Source organism: Cyprinus carpio, chromosome B22 (genome assembly GCF_018340385.1).
Source record: "Cyprinus carpio isolate SPL01 chromosome B22, ASM1834038v1, whole genome shotgun sequence".
Taxonomy (NCBI): Eukaryota; Metazoa; Chordata; class Actinopteri; order Cypriniformes; family Cyprinidae; genus Cyprinus; species Cyprinus carpio.
The window spans coordinates 20919502-20944321 of NC_056618.1; the positions used below are offsets into that span (position 1 = coordinate 20919502).

At 36.5% G+C, this 24820-nt stretch overlaps 3 protein-coding genes across 4 annotated transcripts; 2 read left to right on the plus strand and 1 right to left on the minus strand.

The window, feature by feature from the left end:
• Nucleotides 1-1654: 1654 nt before the first annotated feature.
• Nucleotides 1655-24112, minus strand: LOC109090992 (aldehyde oxidase 3-like). The gene is given in 37 exon segments (XM_042748753.1): nt 1655-2344; nt 2547-2714; nt 3062-3250; nt 3359-3424; nt 3631-3745; nt 3866-3918; nt 4018-4037; nt 4040-4091; nt 4170-4298; nt 4394-4489; nt 4630-4860; nt 5094-5215; nt 5218-5284; nt 6781-6867; nt 6946-7033; nt 7154-7287; nt 7362-7486; nt 7600-7696; nt 9326-9448; nt 9632-9758; nt 16687-16856; nt 16954-17043; nt 17128-17290; nt 17516-17700; nt 17928-18037; nt 18175-18268; nt 18472-18623; nt 18709-18801; nt 18914-19055; nt 19164-19244; nt 19389-19469; nt 19603-19664; nt 19761-19887; nt 21470-21578; nt 21786-21882; nt 22287-22344; nt 23331-24112. Coding segments are annotated over 37 exon segments (4068 nt in total). The 5' UTR covers nt 23445-24112; the 3' UTR covers nt 1655-2293.
• Nucleotides 10021-11385, plus strand: LOC122141417 (hatching enzyme 1.2-like). Its single transcript, XM_042748759.1, has 5 exons — nt 10021-10130; nt 10212-10290; nt 10402-10542; nt 10625-10742; nt 10830-11385. Exons 1-5 carry the CDS (start codon nt 10062-10064, stop codon nt 11218-11220), a joined length of 798 nt encoding a protein of 265 aa, XP_042604693.1. The 5' UTR covers nt 10021-10061; the 3' UTR covers nt 11221-11385.
• LOC109047085 (hatching enzyme 1.2-like) lies at nt 11862-13610 on the plus strand. 2 transcript variants are annotated; one of them, XM_042748757.1, is made up of 5 exons: nt 11862-12372; nt 12425-12536; nt 12642-12782; nt 12875-12992; nt 13104-13610. In XM_042748757.1, exons 1-5 carry the CDS (start codon nt 12304-12306, stop codon nt 13498-13500), a joined length of 837 nt encoding a protein of 278 aa, XP_042604691.1. In that variant the 5' UTR covers nt 11862-12303; the 3' UTR covers nt 13501-13610. The 2 variants fall into 2 exon arrangements, with proteins under 2 accessions (XP_042604691.1, XP_042604690.1); XM_042748756.1 differs by having other exon boundaries at nt 11863-12372; nt 12461-12536.
• Nucleotides 24113-24820: the final 708 nt, after the last annotated feature.

Genomic DNA, 24820 nt, shown 5'->3' on the forward strand with positions numbered 1-24820 from the left:
TTAAACTGGACAAATATTAAAGGCACAATATGTAAGATGTTCGTAATAAAATATCCAAAAACTACTTACACAGTGTGATTTCATGCAGTTGTGTACTTACGTTATCCCAAAAGTTCCCAAGGATTTGTAAATGGGCTGCAGTGACAACAAGCTGGGCTGTTTGACACGGTGAATACAGGGTATATCAGATAAGGATGGGTCTGTTTTCTGAGCCACGGCTTTTCTGCTGTTTTGTTTAATCAGTGAAAACACTAATCTGACAACTGGTACTTTACTCACAGACTTTAAGGACTTTCTGCACTGATACTGGAAGAAGTATAAATCCATCAGTTTTTGGACAGGAAGTCTCAGCTCTTTTTGTTGCACCAAATATTATTTTAAAATTTTAAAATAATTCATAACAAAAAAAAAAAACCAATCAACAAATGAATACGTTCCAAATAGATGCCCGTCTGATTGCGTCCTTTTTTTAATTACTCGCCAATGCCCAGTAACAGTGAAGGTGTCGAACACCAGATGTTTCAGGTCCAAAAGATATTTTGGCAAAATGATTTGATTATCTTGAATCTTCTTTTTCTTTGATCTTTCAGGAGTAAAATTTGAAGAAATCTTCTTATGCTTTCTATCTTTCTTTTTATTCTTTTAATATTTCTTTTCATGGATTCCATAAAAATCATTCACTTGTTTTCAGAATGCCTCCAAAGTTTCACAACAGAATATTACCAATCAAATGATTAAGAACGATTAATGACATCCAAAATAGCAGAATTGTTTACAAGTGGACAAATATGTTATGTGTATATATATTATGTATATAGCTACACCACTGCATGTCAGGTCCAAAAGTAAATTTTGTTTAGCAAAATATATATTAATTAAAATTAAGAATATAAATATATAAATGTATATACATGTAAATATTTTCTAAATATATACTTTTATCTGTGTGTATTTCTATATACTTTCTTTCTTATCCCTGTTTCTTGCCATAATGAAGATTCAGAAAATAATCACATTATTAATAAAGATTACAACACCTTAAGAAACAAACAGCCCTAATTAATATATTACACCTTAAAATACAGTATATTCATATAGAAAACGTTTCTTTTAAATTACAATATTTCACAATATTACAGCATTTACTGTATCTTTGTTCAAATAAATGCAGCCTCGGTGAGAGACCATACTTGAATATATATGCATTTACTCATATAATATATATGTGTGTGTGTGTCAGGTTGAGGGAGTGTTCATGCAGGGTCTGGGTCTCTACACCATGGAGGAGCTCAAGTTTTCTCCTTCTGGTGTTCTGTGAACATGTGGACCGGGCCAGTACAAGATCCCGTCCTTCTGTGACGTCCCTCTGATGTGTTTCTGGGCAGTTCTGTATTCTTTGCTATTAAAGACGCTGTGACTGCAGCACGAAAAGATGCAGGTTTAACTGACCCGTTTCAGCTAAACAGCCCTGCAACCCCAGAGCGGGCATGTCTGGCTTGTGCCACACACTTCACAAAGATGGTATGAGAATTACAGTAACCCATTTGTGCTTTTTGAGTCCAAATCTAGATTAAACAAATACCTAGTAAAGATAAATATGGTAAAAAAAAAAAAAAAAAAAAAAAAAAAAAACCTTTATTCCTTGTTATTTGAATGTGATATTAAAATATACTACTATAGTTTTGTTTTTGGTAGGTTGCACATAGTGGATCGACTTCTGGACCAGCTCAGCCATGGGCTCCGAACATATGAAAACATCATCATAATCCTGTTATGTTTTGTTCTGATTTAAAGCTGTTGTGTTGCTCTTATCAAATCACAAGACATTTATTATATTTAGACACAACAGTCACCTGATTTAACATCCAACTATTATCAGCTGTTTGCCAAACGATGATCTACTAAAACAAAAAAACAAACAAACAAATGAAGCTCTGCATGCAATCATATCTCAAGAACAATTGATAGTTGTTCAAGCTTATTATTAACATTTTAATTTCATCTCACATAAATCAGTTCACTTGACACTTAGGATTTGCTTCAACAGTTATTATAATAAATGTGAATTAAATAAATCTACATCCTACTATTGACTAAGAAAGTTCCTTAATGCTTTTATGAAACATTAACTGCATAATAAAAATATTAAGGAAGCTAGCAGTCCCCACACATGTAAACTGAGGTTAAGAATTTGACCTGATAGCCAGTTTATGAGCTCAAAGTATCAATGAAAAGGAAGTGACAGCTTGTTTAAGTGAGGCATTACAAAATTTGAATAATCTGTTGTATTTCTTCACACGTTGATGGCCCAGGGTTTGGTTTTTACTTTCCTGTCTGGTGGATTCTGTTTGAAAGAGAAAGAGAGAAAAAAAGATATATAAATTATAAAATTGTAAATTTGTTTTTAGAAGCCAATAATAATATAACAAATAACATCTTATCTATTAAATTATTAGTATTATAGTCTATTATACTATGTTAAAAACAAAAATTTAGAATTTTAAAATTATGAATATGCATTTACTGTATTAACAATGTTCACCCACCATCCTGGTAAAGCAGTCTTCACAGGCCATACGTATCTTTTCTGCAGTAGCAGGAGAAGAGAAAGGAAAACTCTCGCTTAGGCCTCTCTCTCTCCGTGCGGCTGCAATCGCTTCTTTAATGGCGAAGAACAAAGTACAGCCGAAAAACACAGGAGGCTCCCCGATCCCCTAAAAATTTAAAAAACAATACCTTTATAACCAATATTTCAACAAATGATAAAATGTGCATAAATATCCTATTTTGTTCAGAATGTCTGATTACTGAAGTAGTAGAGGTTGCAAACGTTGTTTAATGTGCTCAAATGATTGAAGTCTGCTGTGAACCAGACTGACCTGAAGAGTTTTTTTTTTTTTTTTTTCAATCATAGAAGCCTAGACGGAAATTTGGTAATTGTTATGTCTGCAATTATCACTGAAAGGTAAATATTACTAGTTATTTGCTATTTATTTTTACTTAAACAGCTTTGATTTTGTTTGAACTTGTTGTGTTGATATTCAGGGTTTTTTTGTCTTACCTTTGAGGAGTAGATGGCATGAGGATTGTCTGCGTTCCTCAGCAGGTGGACGTTAAGCTGAGGAGGGATGTCACACAGAGCTGGGATTTTATACCGAGAGGGTCCCCTGGTCAACAACACACCCTCAGGAGAAAACTGCAACTCCTCTATAGTATAGAGCCCAATTCCCTGGACAAAACCTCCCTCCACCTGTAAACGCACATATTTATTAATATCGGTAGTGTATGGTCACTGACTTATACCCTAATTATCTAAATTGTTTGCATCTGAGGTACAATAATAACATATCTTAAATACCTGTCCAACATCCAAAGCAGGGTTTATGCTCCGACCAACATCCATCACGATGTCAGTTCGTATGTTCTGTAAAATATAATTTCACAGTCCGCAAAATTGTAATATTCAAATTGTAAATGTGCACACATAACCTGAAAAATTGCAGCTTTATGAATCCAAGCCATAGACACATGTCAATAACTGCTCATGAATCTTTACTGATATGACATCTAAGTTCCATAGCCAAATCATATTTATATTTATAAATATAAATGACTAAAAAAGACAAGCACCTTGTGATCTCCTGTCAAGCAGTCAATTTCCACCTCTGAGCAACAGGCCCCGAAAGTAAAGTAGTAGTACGCATTGCCGTCACTCTTTTCCCAGTCAACACTTGTATGGGGGCCCCTGGTATAAGCAAATTGTTTATTAAATTGAATATTTATTTATTATTAAGACACTCTAACAGTATCTTATCACAGACAATTCAATATTTTGCTTTACGCTGTTACAAGGTTAAATGCATACATAAAGAAACCTGTTGCTGACAAACTGATCTTCTGGCAATATGCTTCCACAACCTGGAAACATAACAGCAGTTAAGTGATTCTCGTTTGGCTGTCCATCAGTCATTCAGTTTGTATTATACAGTTGAGTACTTGCATGTCACTCTTACTAACCAGTTGTTGCCAGGTGAATTGGGATGTTTCTTAATAAGTGGCTCCAGACGTCTCATCAGTTTCTCACAACCATCTTCATGCAAAATAGTATAATTTCAGTCATGAAAAAGACATTTGTATAAATACTTGTAAAACAATTACTGTTCCTATACCTTGACTGCCATCCCGACAGCATCCGTGCCAAAGGATGCAGCAGATGGCGCAGCATTGGGCACGTTTCCTGTGCAGGTCTCCTTGATGTGGATCGAAGACATTGGAACCTTCAGAATGCGACTTGCAATCTGCAATTTAAATGTAAAGGTTGACATTATCTTGCAAGTGGCATATTTCATGTAATATTTGCATTTGGATCCATTGTAATACAGACTCATCGCACCTGTATGGCTTTGGTGTTGATACCTTGACCCATCTCGGTTCCTCCATGTGAGATCAGAACCGATCCATCTTTGTAGATGTTTACCAATGCTGCTCCCTGAAGAGAATTCCAAATAAATGGTCCAATATTTGATATTCTTTGTAGAAATATTGACAAATACACTGTGAAAACCTTTAAAGTGATAGTTTGAACTAAACTGCACCATTTTCTGTAGAGTCTTACACGTTTTCACCCACCTGGTTGTAAAAACCTTTGGAGAATCCAATTCCAAACTTCAGTGGGACAATGGAGATCCCTCTTTTCTTCCAGTGGTTGTGGGCATTAAACTGCTTGATGGACAGGCATCGATGGGTGTAGTCAGATTTCTCGAGACACTCGTTCCAGCACCGTACCATGTCATGAGGAGAAAAGAGCTGCTTGTGGTGGGTGTAGCATTTCTCGTCCTTGTACATGTTGATGTCTCTCACCTGTGCAATAGATATATTTTTTGGATTGCATATTTAGAGAATCTAAATGAACTTTCAATTAATAAACTTCAATTTTATCATGATCGGAGACATCAAAAGTTACCTCAACAGCTCAACTTTACAAACAAACAGTTGTAGGTTTTTTAACATACATTCTTTTGGTTACCAGCTACATTTTTAACCCATTAAGACACTGTTTGAATTCTGTTTAATCAACTTGTCTTTAATCCCACCTGATGCGCAGGTAAGCCACACCTGGCAGCCACCTCATGTAGCACGCTCTCAATGATGGTCAACCCTTGAGGTCCACCAAAGCCACGGAAGGCTGTATATGATGGTAAGTAAGTCTTGCACACCAGTCCATGTCCCGTAGATTTGGAATCTTGTACCCATTATCCATGTGAAGGAGAGCTTTCTCCATAATCTGGTAGTAAATTTCAAAAGATACAAAGTATGTGACTTAGAGACTGACCTATTGTACATGGGAATTTAAAGTAATAGTTTCCCCAAAAATTTAAATTCTGTCATTACTCACCCTCATGTTGTTCCATACGAGACCTTTGTTTATCTTTTGAACACAAAATAAGATTTTTTTTTTATAAAATCCAAGAGCTTTCTGAACCTGCATAGACAGCAACACAACTACCATGTTCAATGTCTAGAAAGGTAGTAAGGATATTGTTAAAATAGCCCATGTGACATCAATGTTTCAACTTTAATTTTATGAAGTTACAAGAATACTTTTCATGCACAAAGAAAACAAAAATAACTTAATTCAACAATTTCTTCTTTTCAGAATCAGTCTTTGATGTGCGTGACATATGAAATTGTCTGTTGCGTGGCTGTCTTATGCAGGGTCAGAAAGATAGTTTGTGTTCCAAAGATAAACAAACCTCTTATGGTTTTGGAATGACATGAGTGTGAGTAATTAACTGCAGCATTTTCATTTTTGGGTGAACTTTCCCTTTAAAGGGCACCTCTTATGCAAAATCCAATTTTACATGGTGTTTGGACATAAATGTGTGTTGGCAGTGTGTGAACACAACTACCCAACAATGATAAAAATCCACCCACTCCTTATTTTTTAATCTCCATTAGAACAAATCAGTCTCACTAGGCCTGTTGTTTTGATTGGGCCGCACCGATGACAGGTCAGCACGGTGTGAGCTCTTAAACATTGTGCTGTTCTCTTTCGATACTACACTCGTACTGCGTCGTATGCCATTAGGCTAGACGCTATGAGAAAAAGGTATTTTCCCTGTAGTGTCTAGTCTAACAGCATACGAGGCAGTACTCGTTCCGTATCTAAGGGAACCGAGGTTACGTTAGTAACCAAGCACGTTCCATTTCGGTACTACACTCATACTGCGTCGTATGCCATTAGGCTAGATGTTATTGGGAAAAGACCTTTTTCTCGTGGCATCTAGCCTAATGGCATACGACGCATGTAAGGGAACCAAGGTTGCGTTCCGAGTACGTTTTGTTCCACTTTCAGTGCATTTGGCTTCCCATATGTACGGCTGAGCATCGGTTCTCTTGCTCTCAGTTATGTTGCTTCTACCAGCTGTTTATTATAGTAGGTATGCAAAGCAGAGAGACGTATACACAATGCCCGCTTCTGGATACAGTGCGGGAATATTCAGCTCATTTGCATTTAAAGTGATATACACCAAAACAACTCTTTTTAGACGCACCTCAAAAATGGCAATTTCCAGATGTTATAATAAATGATCTGTGGGGTAATTTGAGCTGAAATTTCACAGACACATTCTGGGGACACCCCAAACCAATATTTCATCTTCTAAAAAGGGGCATAATAGGTGACCTTTAAGGTAACCTAGCTCACAGTTCCAGAGATTAGTCATTTATAAATCTAAAACATTTCATTTTTTCGTGTTTTAGTCTTCAAAACCAACATACAAAAGAGGATTCATCTAGAGTGCATCCTCCATTACTGTAGTATGTGATATCAGCAGCCAGGATTGTTCCATCGTTCAAGTATCCAACCTGTAGGAAAAAGGCAGGACATAAGCTGTTGTGATGTTGCGCATTTATCCAGTCATAATACCATTAGTGACACATTACCTTGTACTTTCCCAAGAAAGGGGACCTGCCACTGGTGATTAGCATGTCATCTTCACGTTCTAGTACACATCGCACAGCACGGCCAGTCCTGTGGTTAAATTTGAGTGTACAAACAGTGTACTTAGCTTTAATATTGTGTTAAAGGAAAATACACAAGCAAATAAATAAGAGCCATTCTGTAAAAGGTACGAGTCTCATTTTGCCATACTTGTATGCAGCCGTAGCAGCGATGGCGGATAATGATGCAATCTTCATGACTTTACCACCAAATCCACCTCCTAGCCTCTTCACATGACACGTGATCTTATTGGAGTCAATGCCGAGAGTGATGCCCACCACTTCCTGTTAAAAGTAGGAAATTAGGCCAACAGTTGAGGAATAAACTCATTAGTTTATGTCCATGGCGCAATACAGACCTGAGTATAAGCTGCATGCTGACTGGCAACATAAAGCTCCAGTTCACCTGCCTCTCCCTTAGGAATCGCAATCAATCCTTGAGTTTCCATGTAGAAATGTTCCTGACCACCCATATACAGCTCACCTGTGAAGTATGTAAAAAATTATAATGTGCATTGTATAAAAAAGCCAAATACTAGTTTAAAAAGTATTTTATATGGAGAGATTCAAATAAGATTCAGATTTAATTGTACAAACCCTCTAGTATGTGGTCTGCTTTCTCAAACCCTTCTTCCAAATTTCCTCTTTCCAGTTTTCTCTTGGGATCAAAAAATGACTGGTGTTCTATGGCCTCCTTAATAAAAACATAAAGATGTTGAGGTGATTAGTAGAATTAGATGAACATGCTGCTCCTCAACTTTTGCTTAGCACTCTATTATACAGTGGGTACGGAAAGTATTCAGACCCCCTTAAATTTTTCACTCTTTGTTATATTGCAGCCATTTGCTAAAATCATTTAAGTTCATTTTTTCCCTCATTAATGTACACACAGCACCCCATATTGACAGAAAAACACAAAATCTTAAACAAAACAAAAGACTAATTAAAAACCAAAAACCCAAATATCACAATCCCCAAATCAATCATAACCTTATAAATGAATAAAATAAAATAAACAAAGGTGTTGTCCACTTCTTCTGATCATCCTTGAGATGGTTCTACACCTTCATTTGAGTCCAGCTGTGTTTGATTATACTGATTAGACTTGATTAGGAAAGCCACACACCTGTCTATATAAGACCTTACAGCTCACAGTGCATTTCAGAGCAAATGAGAATCATGAGGTCAAAGGAACTGCCTGAAGAGCTCAGAGACAGAATTGTGGCAAGGCACAGATCTGGCCAAGGTTACAAAAAAAAATTCTGCTGCACTTAAGGTTCCTAAGAGCACAGTGGCCTCCATAATCCTTAAATGGAAGACGTTCGAGATGACCAGAACCCTTCCTAGAACTGGCCGTCCGTCAAAACTGAGCTACCGGGGGAGAAAAGCCTTGGTGAGAGAGGTAAAGAAGAACCCAAAGATCACTGTGGCTGAGCCCCAGAGATGCAGTTGGGAGATGGGAGAAAGTTGTAGAAAGTCAACCATCACTGCAGCCCTCCACCAGTCGGGGCTTTATGGCAGTGTGGCTCGACGGAAGCCTCTCCTCAGTCCAAGACACATGAAAAAACACCTGAAGTACTCCAAGATGGAGAGAAATCTGATTCTCTGGTCTGATGAGACCAAGACAGAACTTTTTGGCATTAATTCTAAGCGGTATGTGTGGAGAAAGATGAATGCGAGGGAAAGATGAATGCGGCCAAGTATAGGGATATCCTGGACAAAAACCTTCTCCAGAGTGCTCAGGACCTTAGACTGGGCCGAAGGTTCACCTTCCAACAAGACAATGACCCTAAAGACACAGCTAAAATAACGAAGGAGTGGCTTCACTACAACTCTGTGACTATTCTTGAATGGCCCAGCCAGATCCCTGACTTAAACCCAGTTGAGCATCTCTGGAGAGACCTGAAAATGGCTGTCCACCAACGTTTACCATCCAACCTGACAGAACTGGAGAGGATCTGCAAGGAGGAATGGCAGAGGATCCCCAAATCCAGGTGTGAAATACCTGTTGCATCTTTCCCAAAAAGACTCATGGCTGTATTAGATCAAAAGGGTGCTTCTACTAAATACTGAGCAAAGGGTCTGAATACTTAGGACCATGTGATATTTCAGTTTTTCTTTTTTTAATAAATCTACAAAAATGTCAACAATTCTGTGCTTTTCTGTCAATATGGAGTGCTGTGTGTACATTAATGAGGGAAAAAAATTAACTTAAATGATTTTAGCAAATGGCTGCAATATAACAAAGGGTGAAACATTTTAGGGGGTCTGAATACTTTCCGTACCCACTGTAAATTAATCACTACATATTATTTACAGATACCTCTATAGTGAAAAAGACAGGTTGGATGTCCTCGTAAGTTATGTCCACCTGCTCGGATGCTCGTTTGGCTTGTTCTCTGGTTTCAGCCACGATGGCACCGATAATCTGCCCTACACAAATGACCTGCAAAGGGGAAACCAACAAGACACAACATTGTAAAATTCCTGAAATGCAAAAGAAGCATTACTGATTTAGAAGTAGTAACAACTACTAAAGTATATACTAAGGCTTGAAACATCTCATCTGAGATAGGGATCATTTAGTATTCAGATGTATATTTAAACCAGAGAATATTTATTGTGGTACCTCCTCTTCAGCAAAAAGCTCCTCTGGGTTGTTGAACCAGAGTCTTCGATTCTGACCAGGAACATCCTTGGCAGAGATAAAGGTCACCACTCCGGACATGGCTAGAGCCATCGATGCATCTATAGAGCTGATGTAAAGATAAAGTTGAGACAATGAGATTGGATTTTCAAAGAAATTGTCCAGCCCATACACTTAATGGATGAATTAGATAAACAAGCTGGAGAACCTTTCTTTATTTTGCAAGGCTATTGACTTAATGGAGTGTGTACTCCCTTTAGTTACACACATTAGTCTCTGGACACTAAGACCCTACCCATAATCCAAGAGTAGACCCACCTACTCAGGTGAATATAAAGTCCAGGTCTGACAGCACAAAGACACCAAAGCTCAGCACAGGAGCATCCTGAACATCTCTACACACTGAGACGACATGGACACAAGAGCTACCCTCTCCTTTCTGCTGCTGCTGTTTGGCGTCTCACAGGCATCTCCTCTCATGGTAAGATCCGGTCTAGTTACTCCCTTAAATGATCAATGTTCTTCAAATATGTCAATTTAACATTTCTGTTTCTGCCTCCAGGAGGAAAGGTTTGAAGAAGTGTTTGTGTCAGAGCCTGAACCTCTGGACATCACTACAAGGATTTTGGAGTCCAACAATGGTCAGGCACCTTGTAGATTTCTTTAAAGAGTTTCACAAGTATTGGAAAAATATTATCAAAACCTAAAAATATGTTCAGCTATTTCATCAGTATGTTTCTCTTTAAATACAGGATCTTCTGAAGTCTTGATTGAAGGAGATCTGGTGTTTCCCAAAACCAGAAATGCTCTCTACTGCTTTAACAACAACTGTTTCTGGAAGAAAAACTCTAACAACATAGTGGAGGTCCCTTACATAGTGAGCAGTGAATTCTGTGAGTGAATCACCTTCAATCCCTGAACATATCTATCATTAATGTAAATGCCGTTTTAAACCTTTGGCCCCTTTTTTTGCAGCCAATTATGACAGATCAGTGATTGCGAACGCCATGTCCACTTTTCACTCCAAAACCTGTATCCGCTTTGTGGCCAGAACAACTCAAGCTGACTACATCAGTATTGAGAACAAAGATGGGTGAGAACAAACATACCTTCTGGATTCTGTTTTATAACTTTAAATCAGATTGATATTTTCTAACATCTCTTATTTCTCTCCTCTCAGGTGCTTCTCTTCTCTTGGCAGAACTGGTGGCAAGCAGGTGGTCTCCTTCAGCAGGCAAGGCTGTGTGTATAACGGCATCGTTCAGCATGAGCTCAATCATGCCCTGGGCTTCTACCACGAGCAAACCAGGAGCGATCGTGACCAGTACGTCAAGATCAACTGGGAGAACATCTCTCCTGATATGGCCTACAACTTCCAGAAACAAAACACCAACAACCAAAACACTCCATATGACTACGGCTCCATCATGCATTATGAAAGAACAGCCTTCTCCATCCAGCCCGGGCTGGAAACCATCACTCCCATTCCTGATAGGAGAGTGGAAATTGGACAGAGGCAGGGAATGTCCAACATTGACATCCTGAGGATCAACAAGCTTTATGGATGCTGAAAATGAGTTTGACATGTATGTGATATGTCAGATAATTTAATGTAGTTCTCATTCCCATCAATAGAGAATCGAATAATGTGATGGTCTTTGTCTTTTGGTGTGAAATTTCTGTAATGTGTGGCTGAGTAAGGAAAAATCAAGTTAATAAAAAAAAATGAACATGCAGTATTTTTTTTTTTCTCTTAAAATCAAATAACTGATTTCATAAATTATCAGAAGACACATGTTTCCTTAGCTCTTATTTTGTCTTCTGGCATAGTTGGGTAGCAATGATATATGCTAGCATGAAAAGGTGTGTGCTGACTGTCATAAAACAAAGCTTATGGCAGACACAGATTTAAGCTCCAGAACAGAGCAAATCCTGTTACTCTTGGTCAACACCCAAATTCTCTTATTTTCTCGCAAATAACAAGTACAACTGGATTTCACCAAATCACTAAGATTTATTTTAATTTTAAAAGTATTATGACATACCCATCACACTCATGCATACTACATCAACTTGTATTCGTCTTTAAAAAAATAAATAAAAAGGAAAGTAATGTTATTTTTATTTTTTTTTATTTAAGTATTTATTTTTGCAAAAGTAACTTGGAGTCTTGTGAATATTTGCCAAGAAATAGGCTACTGTATTTTTTGCTTGGAAAAGACATATTAAAGTGGTTAGGACTTAATGAATATTGGGTACAGATTTTTGGTTTTAAATACTAAATGATGATGAGCTGAACATCTACTCCTCAATTCATGATGACGCACATGGCGGATGTATTTATTGTAGATCTGTCTTGAGAAAGCACTTAAAGTTTTGACTACACTCCCTGTTTACCACAGTTTTGGGTCTGGTGTTACAATTCAAAAATTACATTTGTTAATTTCAGTGGATTAATGAAACAATATGTACCTTCTCTGGTTGTGCAAGTTTATGGATTAACAGGTAAATTCAGACAATCCGTACTTTAGACTGAGGCTCAACGCCTGGTTGACCAACCTACATAGGTGAATATAAAGTTCAGATTCAACCATGCAGACACCAAATTTCAGCTCAGGAGGAGCATCCTGAACATCTCTACACACGGAGACAACATGGACCCAAGAGCCTCACTCTCCATTCTGCTGCTGTTGGCTGGCATTTCCTTGGCGAATCCTGTCAGGGTAAGATTCTAGTCTAGTCTCTCAATGCACTGATATGAACATTCATTGTAAGAGTAATTTACAACTTTTCTTTATTTTTCATAATCAGAAGCCTGGCCCTCCTGCATTCCTACCCATACCTGGAAATGTGGACATCACTACAAAGTTTCTGGAGACCAACAAAGGTCAGGACTCTAATAGACCTTGGGCAAAAATTGGGCAGTATATCTCAAATGTGCTTAAATGTACACATATTGAGTCCTTTCATAAAAATATTTCTTTACCTTCAGGATCTTCTGAACACCTGATTGAAGGAGATCTGGTGTTTCCCAAAACTAAAAACGCTCTCTACTGCTTTAACAACAACTGTTTCTGGAAGAAAAACTCTAACAACCTAGTGGAGGTCCCTTACATAGTGAGCAGTGAATACTGTAAGTGAATCACTTTCAGTCATTGAACATATGCATTTAACTCGTATAAAAATAATAATAATAAAACAAAAAATTCTATTTTTTGTTTGCAGCCTCTACTGACATCTCAGTTATTAAGAATGCCATGTCTACCTTTCACAACAAGACTTGCATTCGCTTCGTACCCAGATTAAATCAAACTGACTACATCAGTATTGAGAACAAAGATGGGTGAGTGCAATTAAACTACACAAACATATTTAATTGGCTTAGCAGAAACTCTTTCACAACGTGTAGCATTTTAACACAGAGTGATAATATATTAATTCTACTTTCTCTTAGGTGCTACTCTTATCTTGGTAGAATTGGTGGCAAACAGGTGGTCTCCTTCAACAGGCAAGGCTGTGTGTATCACGGCATTATTCAGCATGAACTCAATCATGCCCTGGGCTTCTACCACGAACACACCAGGAGCGATCGTGACAAGTATGTTAAGATCAACTGGGAGTATGTCCCAACTGATAAGGCCAGCAACTTCCAAATACAGAACACCAACAATCAAAACACCACATATGACTACGGCTCCATCATGCACTATGGAAAAACAGCCTTCACCACCCAAGCTGGAAAGAACACCATCACTCCCATTCCTGATGCAACAGTGGCAATCGGACAGAGGCAGGATATGTCTAACCTCGACATCCTGAGGATCAACAAGCTTTATGGATGTGTTGTTTGAGATAATGTAATACGGTTTACCCATTCACAGATTATTAATGTAATGAGGTGATGGTCTTTGTCTTTCATGGTTTTTCCAAAATGTTGTTGGGGGATAAATCTAATAAAACTTCGAGATGAAACTTGAGTGTTATATTTCTTATTATTTTTTATTTATTTTTTTAGAAATAATCAAAGAAGTGTGAGTTTGAAGTCACTTAGTTGCTGCAACTTAACAATCATGTAAGATTATAGCAGTGATATCTGCAAAGTATCAATATATTACTGAATATTACAAAACTGGAGAGTTTTGACTGAGAAAATCCTCAGTAGACAAACATAATCACATCTTTACTAACTAGAACAAAACATAAAACTACGATAACTGTGATACTCTTCCCTACTCCTGTGTTCCCTCTTCTAGAAGTTTTGTAACCTGTTTTCTGCCAGAAAGAAACTAGTACTTACTGACTGCAATACATGTAATGCTGCAACTTAATACAATGAAACTAGCAAAATTTGATTTGTCTACTTAACTCTATGGTTGTTGGCTTGTGGAAAATCTAATTTTATTTTATTTGATTTTTTATTTCTATCCCATGTGTTAGTTACCTTCAGTATTGCAGTTTTTTCTCTGTTATTTTCTTTAACATGAGGAAGATCCATTAGTGTTTGACTCTAAAGTCGAAAACATACTTAAAAGAACATACTGTAGCTTCAGCGTTGCAAAATCAGAGTACTGTTTTAACCCAGCTATGACTTCTCAACTGATGACAATGCAATTTTTTCAATATTTTAAAGGAGCCATGTGTAATGTCTGGCAAAAAAATCAAGTCATACTCCACATTCCATACCAGATGGGGGCAATATGCCTCAATAAAGTGAATTGGTCTACTCTAGAGTAACAAACGAGAAACGGCATAGTCTCTATGCTCCGCCCCTACCTTCACAACAACCCTAGAGCCATAGCCGAAGCCTAAAGGACGTTTTGCCTTCAGAGGAACGTTGGGTGATGTCAAGTGATTTTGAAACATCATTGGTCAACATCAGACAGCTGATGTTGACCAAGCTAGCGCCAACCAACGTAACCAGAGCTGCCAACTCTCAAGCATTCACCGTGAGACACACGCAATTGACTCTTTTCACACGCTTTCAAAAAAAAACTTGACCGCTCTGAATATAGTGAGTGAGTGCGCGCGCGGCCCGGCCGGGGCGCTCTCCCTCTCTCTCTCTCTCTCTCTCTCTCTCTCTCTCTCTCTCGGGTTCATTATCATCGAAGACATTTCAAGCTTCTTAGGTAATGTTACATTTTAGCATCAGCTTGGTAGAGACGGGCTTTGGTAGATAACAGGTGAAAACCGGATCGGATCTGTGGGTAAGTTATAGCTAGCTAACTATCAAACGCAGCTACGGTTAGCCATCGAACAGCCTTCGATACATTTCTATGTTATAACTTCCCGAAAAAAATACGCAAACATATAAAACAAACTTCTAGCCAAATACTAACAGCATCTTACTTACCAATCCAAAAGAAATGTTGCAAGTTCGGAGTCGAAGCTCATTTCTTTCAAGTCCATCAGTTGTCTCCAGCGATTTTCGAGTTTCGGCTCCTTTTCTTATCGGATTTGATTTGTGATTCCGAGCGCGGGTTGCTTGACATCAGGTTCAAGTACGCCCACAAGCCCGTGCGAGTTATTCGTGTATTGCAGGTTGGCTGGTGGGTATATTGCCCGCATACTGCCTCCCATGGCCGAAACTGGTATTACGACACCTGTCGGGCCGTGGCTAGTAATGCTAATGCTAATTAAGGTTGATATCTCTGCAGCACTATAACTTGACATTTTTTTAATGACATCATCGCCCTTATTTCTTCTCACTTTCACAATGCATATAAATCAGTATCTAGAAAATTCTTAAATAAACTCCTTACACATAGCAAACATCAAATGAGATGTTCTCTCACATTGTTTATGAATCAGTCTCAAGAAAGTGCATAAATGTTGTGGAGACTCCTTGTAAACAACTGTTTTGGGGTGTCAAAAAAGCCAAGAGTTGAAGCATTGCCGATTTCAGTGGATTACAGTCTTAGGTACCTTCTCTGAATATGTAGGGTTGGACTAATAGGTGAGGTCCTCCCTTTAGTTACACACATTAGTCTCTGGACATTAAGATCCTACCCATAATCCCTCAGCAGACCCACCTACTCAGGTGAATATAAAGTCCAGAACTAACATCATTAAAACATGGACACAAGAGCCTCCCTCTCCAGTCTGCTGCTTATTTGGCGTCTCCCAGGCATCTTATTTCATGATAAAATCCTGTCTGGTCTCAGACTCAAGATTAACTTTTCTCACAAGTAACATGATTAAACTACTTCCATAAATAGGAACCAAGCCATGAAGATGTGTTCATACCGCTGCCAGAAAATTTTGATATTGCTACACAGATTTTGTACACCAACAAAGTTGAGTCACCTAGTAGATTCCTCTAAACCAAACAGAAGCTATTAAAAAAAGACATTTCTCAGATGTTTCTCTTTAAATACAGGATCTTCTGAACTCTTGATTGAAAGAGATCTGGTGTTTCCCAAAACCAGAAATGCTCTCTACTGCTTTAACAACAACTGTTTCTGGAAGAAAAACTCTAACAACATAGTGGAGGTCCCTTACATAGTGAGCAGTGAATTCTGTGAGTGAATGTCCTTCATTCATTGAACATATCTATGATTCATGTAGATCTCATTTTAAATCTGTGGGCCTTTTTGTTTATAGCCTATTATGACAGATCAGTGATTGCGAACGCCATGTCCACCTTTCACTCCAAAACTTGCATCCACTTTGTGGCCAGATCAACTCTGGCCAACTACCTCAGGATTGAGAACAAAGATGGATTCCAGAAAAAAAAAAAAAAACACCAACAACCAAAACACTCCATACAACTACAGCTCAGTCATGCACTACGGAAGATCAGCCTTCTCCATCCAGCCCAGGCTGAAGAGTCAACAAGCTGTATGGATGCTGAAGATGAGGAACAATTAAACTTGTATCATGTGTCTGTAGATGAATAAGCTGATTCTTTGTCTTGTGATGGTGTTCAGTTTTGCGAATCTTTGATTGTGTTGGGAAAAATAAAATGAATCAAAATGATCCAAAATTTTGTTGTTTAAATGTGTTATTCCATAAATAATGAACACATCCTTTCCACTTACATGATCTTTGCATGAGCCCTGGTGCTGGTTACCATGGAAACAAAAAGTTCTCCTTTAACAGATGGGATGTCATCGTAATACACAGCTTCTCCTGTAGCCTGCTGAAGGGCAGCCTGGTGTACGTTGGGACGTCCCACTGGGTCATTAGAAGACTGAGTCTCTGGTACAAGCTGTAATTTCATTGGTAATGAGACTTGTTAATCACACTTAATATGAAAATGCAAGCTTTGTTTTAAGTTTGTTTCTATGTAAGTCAGGTCTGCCTACCTGGAAAGAATGGTTTGCTTGTGGCACCTCGTTTTTGAAGGGTTTTAATGCGCTGAGATACTCTAATGGCAAATCATTCATGCCAACCTCCTTAAGCGACAACATAAAAAAACAATTTAAGTTAGAATTAAGTCATTTGTTCAGCTTTTAAACTAATAATTGCCATAATCATACCTTTTGTTGGAGCTCCAGCGTCACTTGCATGTAAAACTTGAAAAAGAAGCTGAGTACTAGAGCCTTGCGATACTCTTCCTGTCCACCAGGGGCAGTAGGGGGCACATATATTTCTTCTTCTAAGAGTTGTGTTCCCACTACCAGAAGTTTCTCATCCCATTTTCTGCCAAGCAAAAAAATCAGTTTTCACTGACTGGGATGTATGCAATTTAGCAACACAAAATAATACAGGAAGCGCACCAGATTTTGTTATCATTTAAGTTTTCATTTAATGGTTAATTGTTGGCTTTTCTTTTTCTAAGCAATGTATTTGTAAAACAGTGTACAGTCTGTTCTCTCATGTACAATATTTTGGATGTGAATTATGAAGACCTCGAGATGGCTGTACCTTCCCATCAGCTCTTTACAGGTGTGTCTGGCTTTTACCAGAGTTGGCCCCACACCTCCATAAAAAATATCCAGATTTTCCACCACATTTGAGTCATGTCTGAACGTCACCCTCATGCCAGAATTCACTATGGAGAAGGAGAACTCTCTGCGCTGTGCCTGGCGAAATGCTGACACAAACTCCCACTGTAAAGCACAGGGATTAGCGATTAGCTTTTCAGAATGAAAACTGAAATTCATATTGTATTTGTACTGTAAAAGTGAATTTGTGGTTAAAAATAAAATAGATGGAATTAGCAATGACTAATAGTCTTTTAGGGTAAGTGTTTTTGTTGAATCTTGAATAGTTTTGTAATATAGGCTTTAGTTTTAGCATTATCTTTAGTCTGCATCGTCCATTTTGATTAACATACCGGTCTTGAGTGAGGAATGTCAATAGCCAGCAGAATCTCATCTGGTCGTAGAGCTGTTTTACCAAAGTCTGTGAAAAACTCTTCACTTAGACAAATCTCTCGAGCACCATCTGTATTTAAGACCAATGGAAAAATTAAATTATAATATTACTTTCTATGTCAAATATATTGGAAACAAAGAAAAGTATTGCAAAAAGGAAGTTATGGGAAATTATGTACAGATAAATTCCAAATATATTGGCATTACCATTAGAAACAATGTGTAGCGTGCATTCCGCCGCTGCTAGAATGCTGCTCAAGTCATATTTGGGGTTGGCACTCAGGATATTTCCACCAATGGTCTGGAATTTCCAACATAAACAAAGATGTAACATGTAGACAAGAAATTAAACACAAATTTGTCATCAAAATTACTTTTTGTCTTGCATTAAATGTTAATTTAACGATACTTCATTAGCTACCAACTTAATATTATTTTTGTGTATAAATATTTTAGTCCTTTTTTCCACTTCATTCCTCAAAGTGATTTGTTTTTGCTACTCACAGCCATGTTGCGTATTTGTTTGCTGGCCAAACACTGTAATGTTTGAACGAGGGCCTGGTAAACCCTGCTTTTCTCTGGCCCGAGTTCCTCGATTCCTTGCAGAAGGACATCCTTCAAAACAGACAAACTGCATCCCGCCCCTACAGTTACACCTAAATAAAACAATGTTGTTAAATGTATGTTAGCTTTAATATTCACTAACTAAGCATATGCAATGGTGATTTTTCCATGATTTACCATTGTTTCTCCATTTGATAGTTCGAAGTTCTGGAATACTTCCACCATAGAGCACCAAAGGATGGACAGTTCCCTTCAGATTCATCTTTGGCCCTGTAAAAGAACAGAAACAGTTTGGATGGATGGATGGATGGATGGATGGATGGATGGATGGATGGATGGCTGGATGGATGGATGGATGGATGCACTTCCTCTTGAAACCAACCTATGGTTGTGTTCCCAACCAACAGAGGTGCATTGGAATATTCAGCTTTCAGCTTGATTAAATCTTTCAGATCTGCAGGGGAAATCCACCTGACCTTTTCGCCCTGGAAACAAAGTCGTTCGGCTTTTTTCTTTCCCATAATCTGTTGGAAAGAAGGGATAAAATGCAAATAAAAAAATAAAATAAAAAAATAGTGGCCTGAAATGTTCACTTTCCTATTAGCTACCACAAGAACACACGGTTTGCTCACCAGTAACTCTGGGGGAAAGATCAAATCCTGAGTTGGGTCAAGGGGTAAGACATTATCCATGCTGAAAAGTTCTCCAGATATCTACCAATAATACCAGTAGCAGAAGAGTTATCAACCTAGATTTACCAATCTCTGTCTACTTATAACAATAATGAGTTGTACTACTGTAATTAGTGATAATGTTTAAGAAATTCTAAGAATTTCTGTGTCTAAATATTATCTTACATCAGATTCATTGTTGTGAGAATTGCTGTTTTCCATGCAACATTTTCCATTTCTGTCACCATTTTGGCAAGATATCAGAGTCTGTAAAAATATGAATCATGTCACTATAGAGCACATAATTGTTTCCTGCAATCAAACTCTAGTTTATACAAATTTTCATGTACAACTGATTTGTAGATATTTTTGTTTTCTACGAGGAGTTAACAGTCCTTACATTGCAGAATGTTTTAAATCCATCAATTATCGGTCGATATCCAGTACAACGACACAGGTTCCCTTAGAAGATAGAAAGCAGAATGTTTAAATTCTTGTTTTCTGTATTTGAATTCATAATTCTAAAAATGTAAATTAAATCCATGAGTATTTAAATACCTCCTAGTGTCTCTCGAATGTCCTCCATGGTGGGCTGTGGGTTATTTCTAAGTAATGTGTACATGGACATCACCATCCCAGGAGTACAAAACCCACACTGAGACCCATGAGCCTTTGCTATACGCTCCTGGTGAACAACAACAACAAAAGTATCTAAATGGTGTGTTCTGGATTACCCATTCAATACATCCAGTGGTGGGCAGTAACTAAGTATTTTTACTTGATTACTTAAATACAACTTTCAAGTATCTGTGTATTTGGGAAACATTTGCATTTACTTCTCTACATTCCAAAGCAATATCATACTTTTTACTCTAACACATTTCATAAAAACACATTGTTCCTCGTTATTTTGAACTGGAGAAATTGTCACACACTACAAGACGGTGTTTGATATGTGAAGGAGCTGATTCTTGTCAATGAGCCTGTTAAATTGATTGCAAATCACAGTGAACGATTCATTTGCGAATTCTATTGAGCAGACTGCAGCTGTTCTTGAGTCAACAACTCACTGATTCAAATGATCCGATCAAAGCGAGTCTCCAGTTTATAATTCACAGAATTCACAAGTCTGACTTAAAATGAGCAAAGAACAGGAGATACTTGGAGAAGTTACTTATGCTGAATTGAAGCATTTATTATTGTAAATAAAAATCATATTTAGGTGATAAGTGTCCATTGTTTGTGAACTAAAGCTGCTGTAAAAGGTCTGTTTAAGCCTGCTGTATGAAATGTTTGAACGTAATCATGTCCATATTTGTGCGTTACCATCTAAATGGGGTAGGTTTTATTTAAAAACTAAACATAATGCCCATGCATCTACCCCACTGCCATAGCACTTTCAAATGATGTAAAAGAAGTATGTTTGCATAACATTTTTTTTTTAACTCTTTCCCCGTCAGCATTTTTGGAAAAAAAATGCCAGCCACCACCAGCAATTTTGATGATTTTCGCTAAAATTTGATGGCCTACAATATATTTTGCTGTATGAATATTTGAAATATGCAATACACCAAAATAAAAAATAAAATAAAAATAAAAATCAGTTTTATTCTAGCTTAAAGCATTCTCTTTTTTTATCAACACTTGAATATAGGTAGGTTTCAAAAAGCAAAAAGGTGAGAAAATCCCATTTTTATCAAAAACTACATCTGGATAATATTCAGTACGATTATCAAACCATAAATCCAGTAAATCGCTTTCATCAATACCTCCAAAGATTGCACAGACCCACATATATACCACTTCCTGGATTATCATTTTTTACCTCATAATATATTATTCAGTTTTTTATTTATATGCTGTCTATTGCTTATGATCACATTATTTATCATATGCATCTGTTTACATAAGAGATCGCTAGTTTTTCCTCCTGTTCACTTGTGTGTTTTTTTTTCAGTGACATATTTTTTGCAGGAAGATGTATAAAATTGACTATATAAACTTGCCAAAAAAAAAAAAAACATTAAAAATAAAGCACTTTTATGTTTTACTTTTAATACTTAAGTGGGCTACATTAAAAATAAAGCACTTTTGTACTTTTACTCAAGAGAAATTGAAAAGGAGTACTTAATAATTTTACTGGAGTAATATTTAATTAGGGTATCTGTACTTTTACTCAAGTACTTGATTTGTGTACTATGTCCACCTCTGAAAATGCTTATTTTGAAAGTTGATTTATAGTTTGTATGTGAAGGAGAATCAGGTACCTGAACAGGATGTAGTTTAGTCTTGGTGCTTCCAATGCCTTCGACAGTCACCACCGCCGCACCATGCAGAGAACAAATCGGCTGTAGACATGCAGTTACCGACCAGTGACTGAAGCACGGGTTAAAGATTATAAAATCACATTTATTGATGACTTTTTCATTTAAATGATCTAGAGATACATCTAGAAATGTGTAGAAACATCTGTATGGTTTGATGTAGAAAAACACAGGTAAACAAACATTGCTTAGTTTTTTTTTTTTTTTTTATCACATCAAGATTTTATGCTGTTAGTTTTATTATATCAGTGAAAGATACAGCACAGTCTCCTGGATAGGGTCATATCTGGACACCATAACAGTACAGGCCCCGCATCCCCCTCCACCACAGCCATACTTTGTGCCTGTCAGACCCACTGAACACAAAATCAACAAACTTTTTTTTTTTTTTTCTTGTAAGATATGTAAGTTACAGAGCGTCTAAGGGAACATGGTGATGGGAAAAAAATATAAAATAAGAATATATGTATATATAGGTGTATATATATATATATATATATATATATATATATATATATACATTGTTTCATAAATATTTGAACATAATTATACATTGTTAAATAAATATTATAAATATATAAAAATGCAAAGTTTCTTGAGGGAACTTTTGCAAGAGAACAAAAAAGCACTGAAATATAATTTTCTCTGCATAACTTAAATATATTTAAGTAAATATTATAAATATATTCAATTTAAGTATCATAAATATACTTAGCTTTAGCATTATTTTGAGAGCACTGTCATATGGAAATTGCCATACCTTTCCTTCGCAGGTAAGCCAGTAACATCTCTTCTGGATCAGCATTCTTCTCCACTATCTTTACATAAAAACAACAACAACAACAAAAACTGACAACCATTGCTCAAATTTTGCAATAACTATCAAGCCAAACATCATTCAGTGTGTGTACCACATGACAGGATTGGATTGGACATGTGTGATAGATTGGATTACGTATGTTTCATATATCTTATGTATTTGTGTGGGAGGGAGAATCACCTGATGGACTGTCTAAAGCATAGAAAATCATTTTCATGGCATCATACATGATTTTGTATGGCATCCAGCTGACTGTCATGTGCCATGATTCTGACATGCATGTTTAGTCACGCCATTTCCTCCTGGTTGTGTACTATGATTATTAGAAGACTAGATACGATCTTCAAAAGCAAAGTTCACCCAAAAATTTTAATTGTGTCATCATTTAGTCAAACCTGTATGAGTTTCTTTCTTATGTTGAACATAAAAGAAGATATCTTGAAGAATGCTGGTAATCAAACAGTTGTTGGTCCCCATTGATGTCCATAGTATTTATTTCCCTACCATGGAAGTCAATGAGGACCAAAAATTTTTGGTTTTTCAAAATATCTTCTTTTGTGTACAACATAAGAAAGAAACTTATACAGGTTTTTTTCCCTTTATCCAATTTAACCCATCTAATTAAAATAAATAAAAATAATAATTAAATAATCCCTTTAATTAATTCACTACATTAACAATTTATCTAAGTAGAAATAATAATAATACCATCTGAATAACAGCTTTCCTTCTTTCATGATATTAGCAAATTAAGTTGAAAACTAATTTCATATGGTATACTTTTATTTATGAATTAAATCAATATTAATGCTGTAGTGATATATTAATAATATTATGAGCCAAAAAAAAAAAAAAAAACACTATTAAGACAAAAAGTCAGGACTGTACCATTTTCAGATAAGAAAAAGCACACATTGATCAAATTAAATATACAGATCATATACAACATAATTTTAAAAACCAGTATATGTAATTTAAACATACCTTCTTGCCATTAATGTAGAAGACAAGCTCACTGTTCACAGATACAGATGACATGATGAGTTGAGAAGTATCGCAGTGCTCTGTTACTGGAGATGCTCCTGGTTTACTGACCATCAGCTGAATGAGCAACTGACTGACTTACATCACATGTTACAGGCTTTGCTTTGCCTTTCATGGTTAAAATACAGGAATGCGTAAAGAAGACATGCATGCAGTGGGGTTTTCTCCAATGTTATATATTTGTTTATCCTTCATTCACTCATTTCACTTCCTGCTCTCAGAATCTTAGAATAAATTAGATGTAAAGACAGTCCACAAAAAGGTTCACATTTGTTAACCTTTAATCAGTCCTTGGGGTCCAGCTGAACCCATTTGAATTTTCCTTTATTTTTTAAAGGTGTTCCCTTTATCTCAGGGGCATGAAATTCTGTGACTTTTCCTAAATAATCTATCTAAGCACACACAAAAATCTGGACTTGATTTGGTTGTTCTAAAGGTGGAAAAAAAAAAAAAAAAAAAAAAAAAAAAAAAAAAAAAAACTTATATATCATAAAGTTGTAAGGAGAAGTTGAAACACGAAGCAAAATGGACTTGAAACTGAACTGAAAATGAATGAGTCTCTATGGTCCTCTGCTGGATACATGTGGTCATTGCACTTTCTTTCTTTAACTATAATAACTAAAGATTTTCCTATAACCTGCAGACGGCAGTATTCAATCCCTAACACATTGGCCAATATCCAGAAACCTTTTATATTTCATTTAGGTCATAATTTAAGGGATTTTTTCCATAAAAAATAAATTTTCAGAAGACAATTTATGGCATAGTTAAGTATTTGTGCAGTAAAGAGGTAAAAAAAAAAAAAAAAAACCTACCAAATATCCACAAAAAAACCCAGTCTTAAGTGTCAATTTTTCGAAATTGAGATGTATACTCATCTGAAAGCTGAATAAATAAAGCTTTCCATAGATGTTTGATTTATTAGGATCAGACAATATTTGATCGAGATACAACTCTTTGGAAATCTGGAGGGTGATCTTTACTTCAAAATACTAAGAAAATCTACTTTGAGGTTTTTTCTAAATGAATTCTTAGCAATGCATATTACTAATAAAAAATTAAGTTTTGATATATTTATGGTACGAAATTTACTAAATATATTCATGGAACATGATCTTTACTTAATATCCTAATGATTTTTGGCATCAAACAATGTTTTTTTTTTTTTTTTTTTGGCTATTGCTAAAAATATACCAAAGCGACTTAAGACTGCTTTTGTGTGGTCCATGGTCACATATATAGTTTGGTTATACATATATATATATATATATATCTATATATATATATATATATATATATTATATACAGTACAGGTCAAAAGTTTGGAAACATTACTATTTTTAATGTTTTTGAAAGAAGTTTCTTCTGCTCACCAAGCCTGCATTTATTTTTATCAAAAATACAGAAAAAAACAGTAATATTGTGAAATA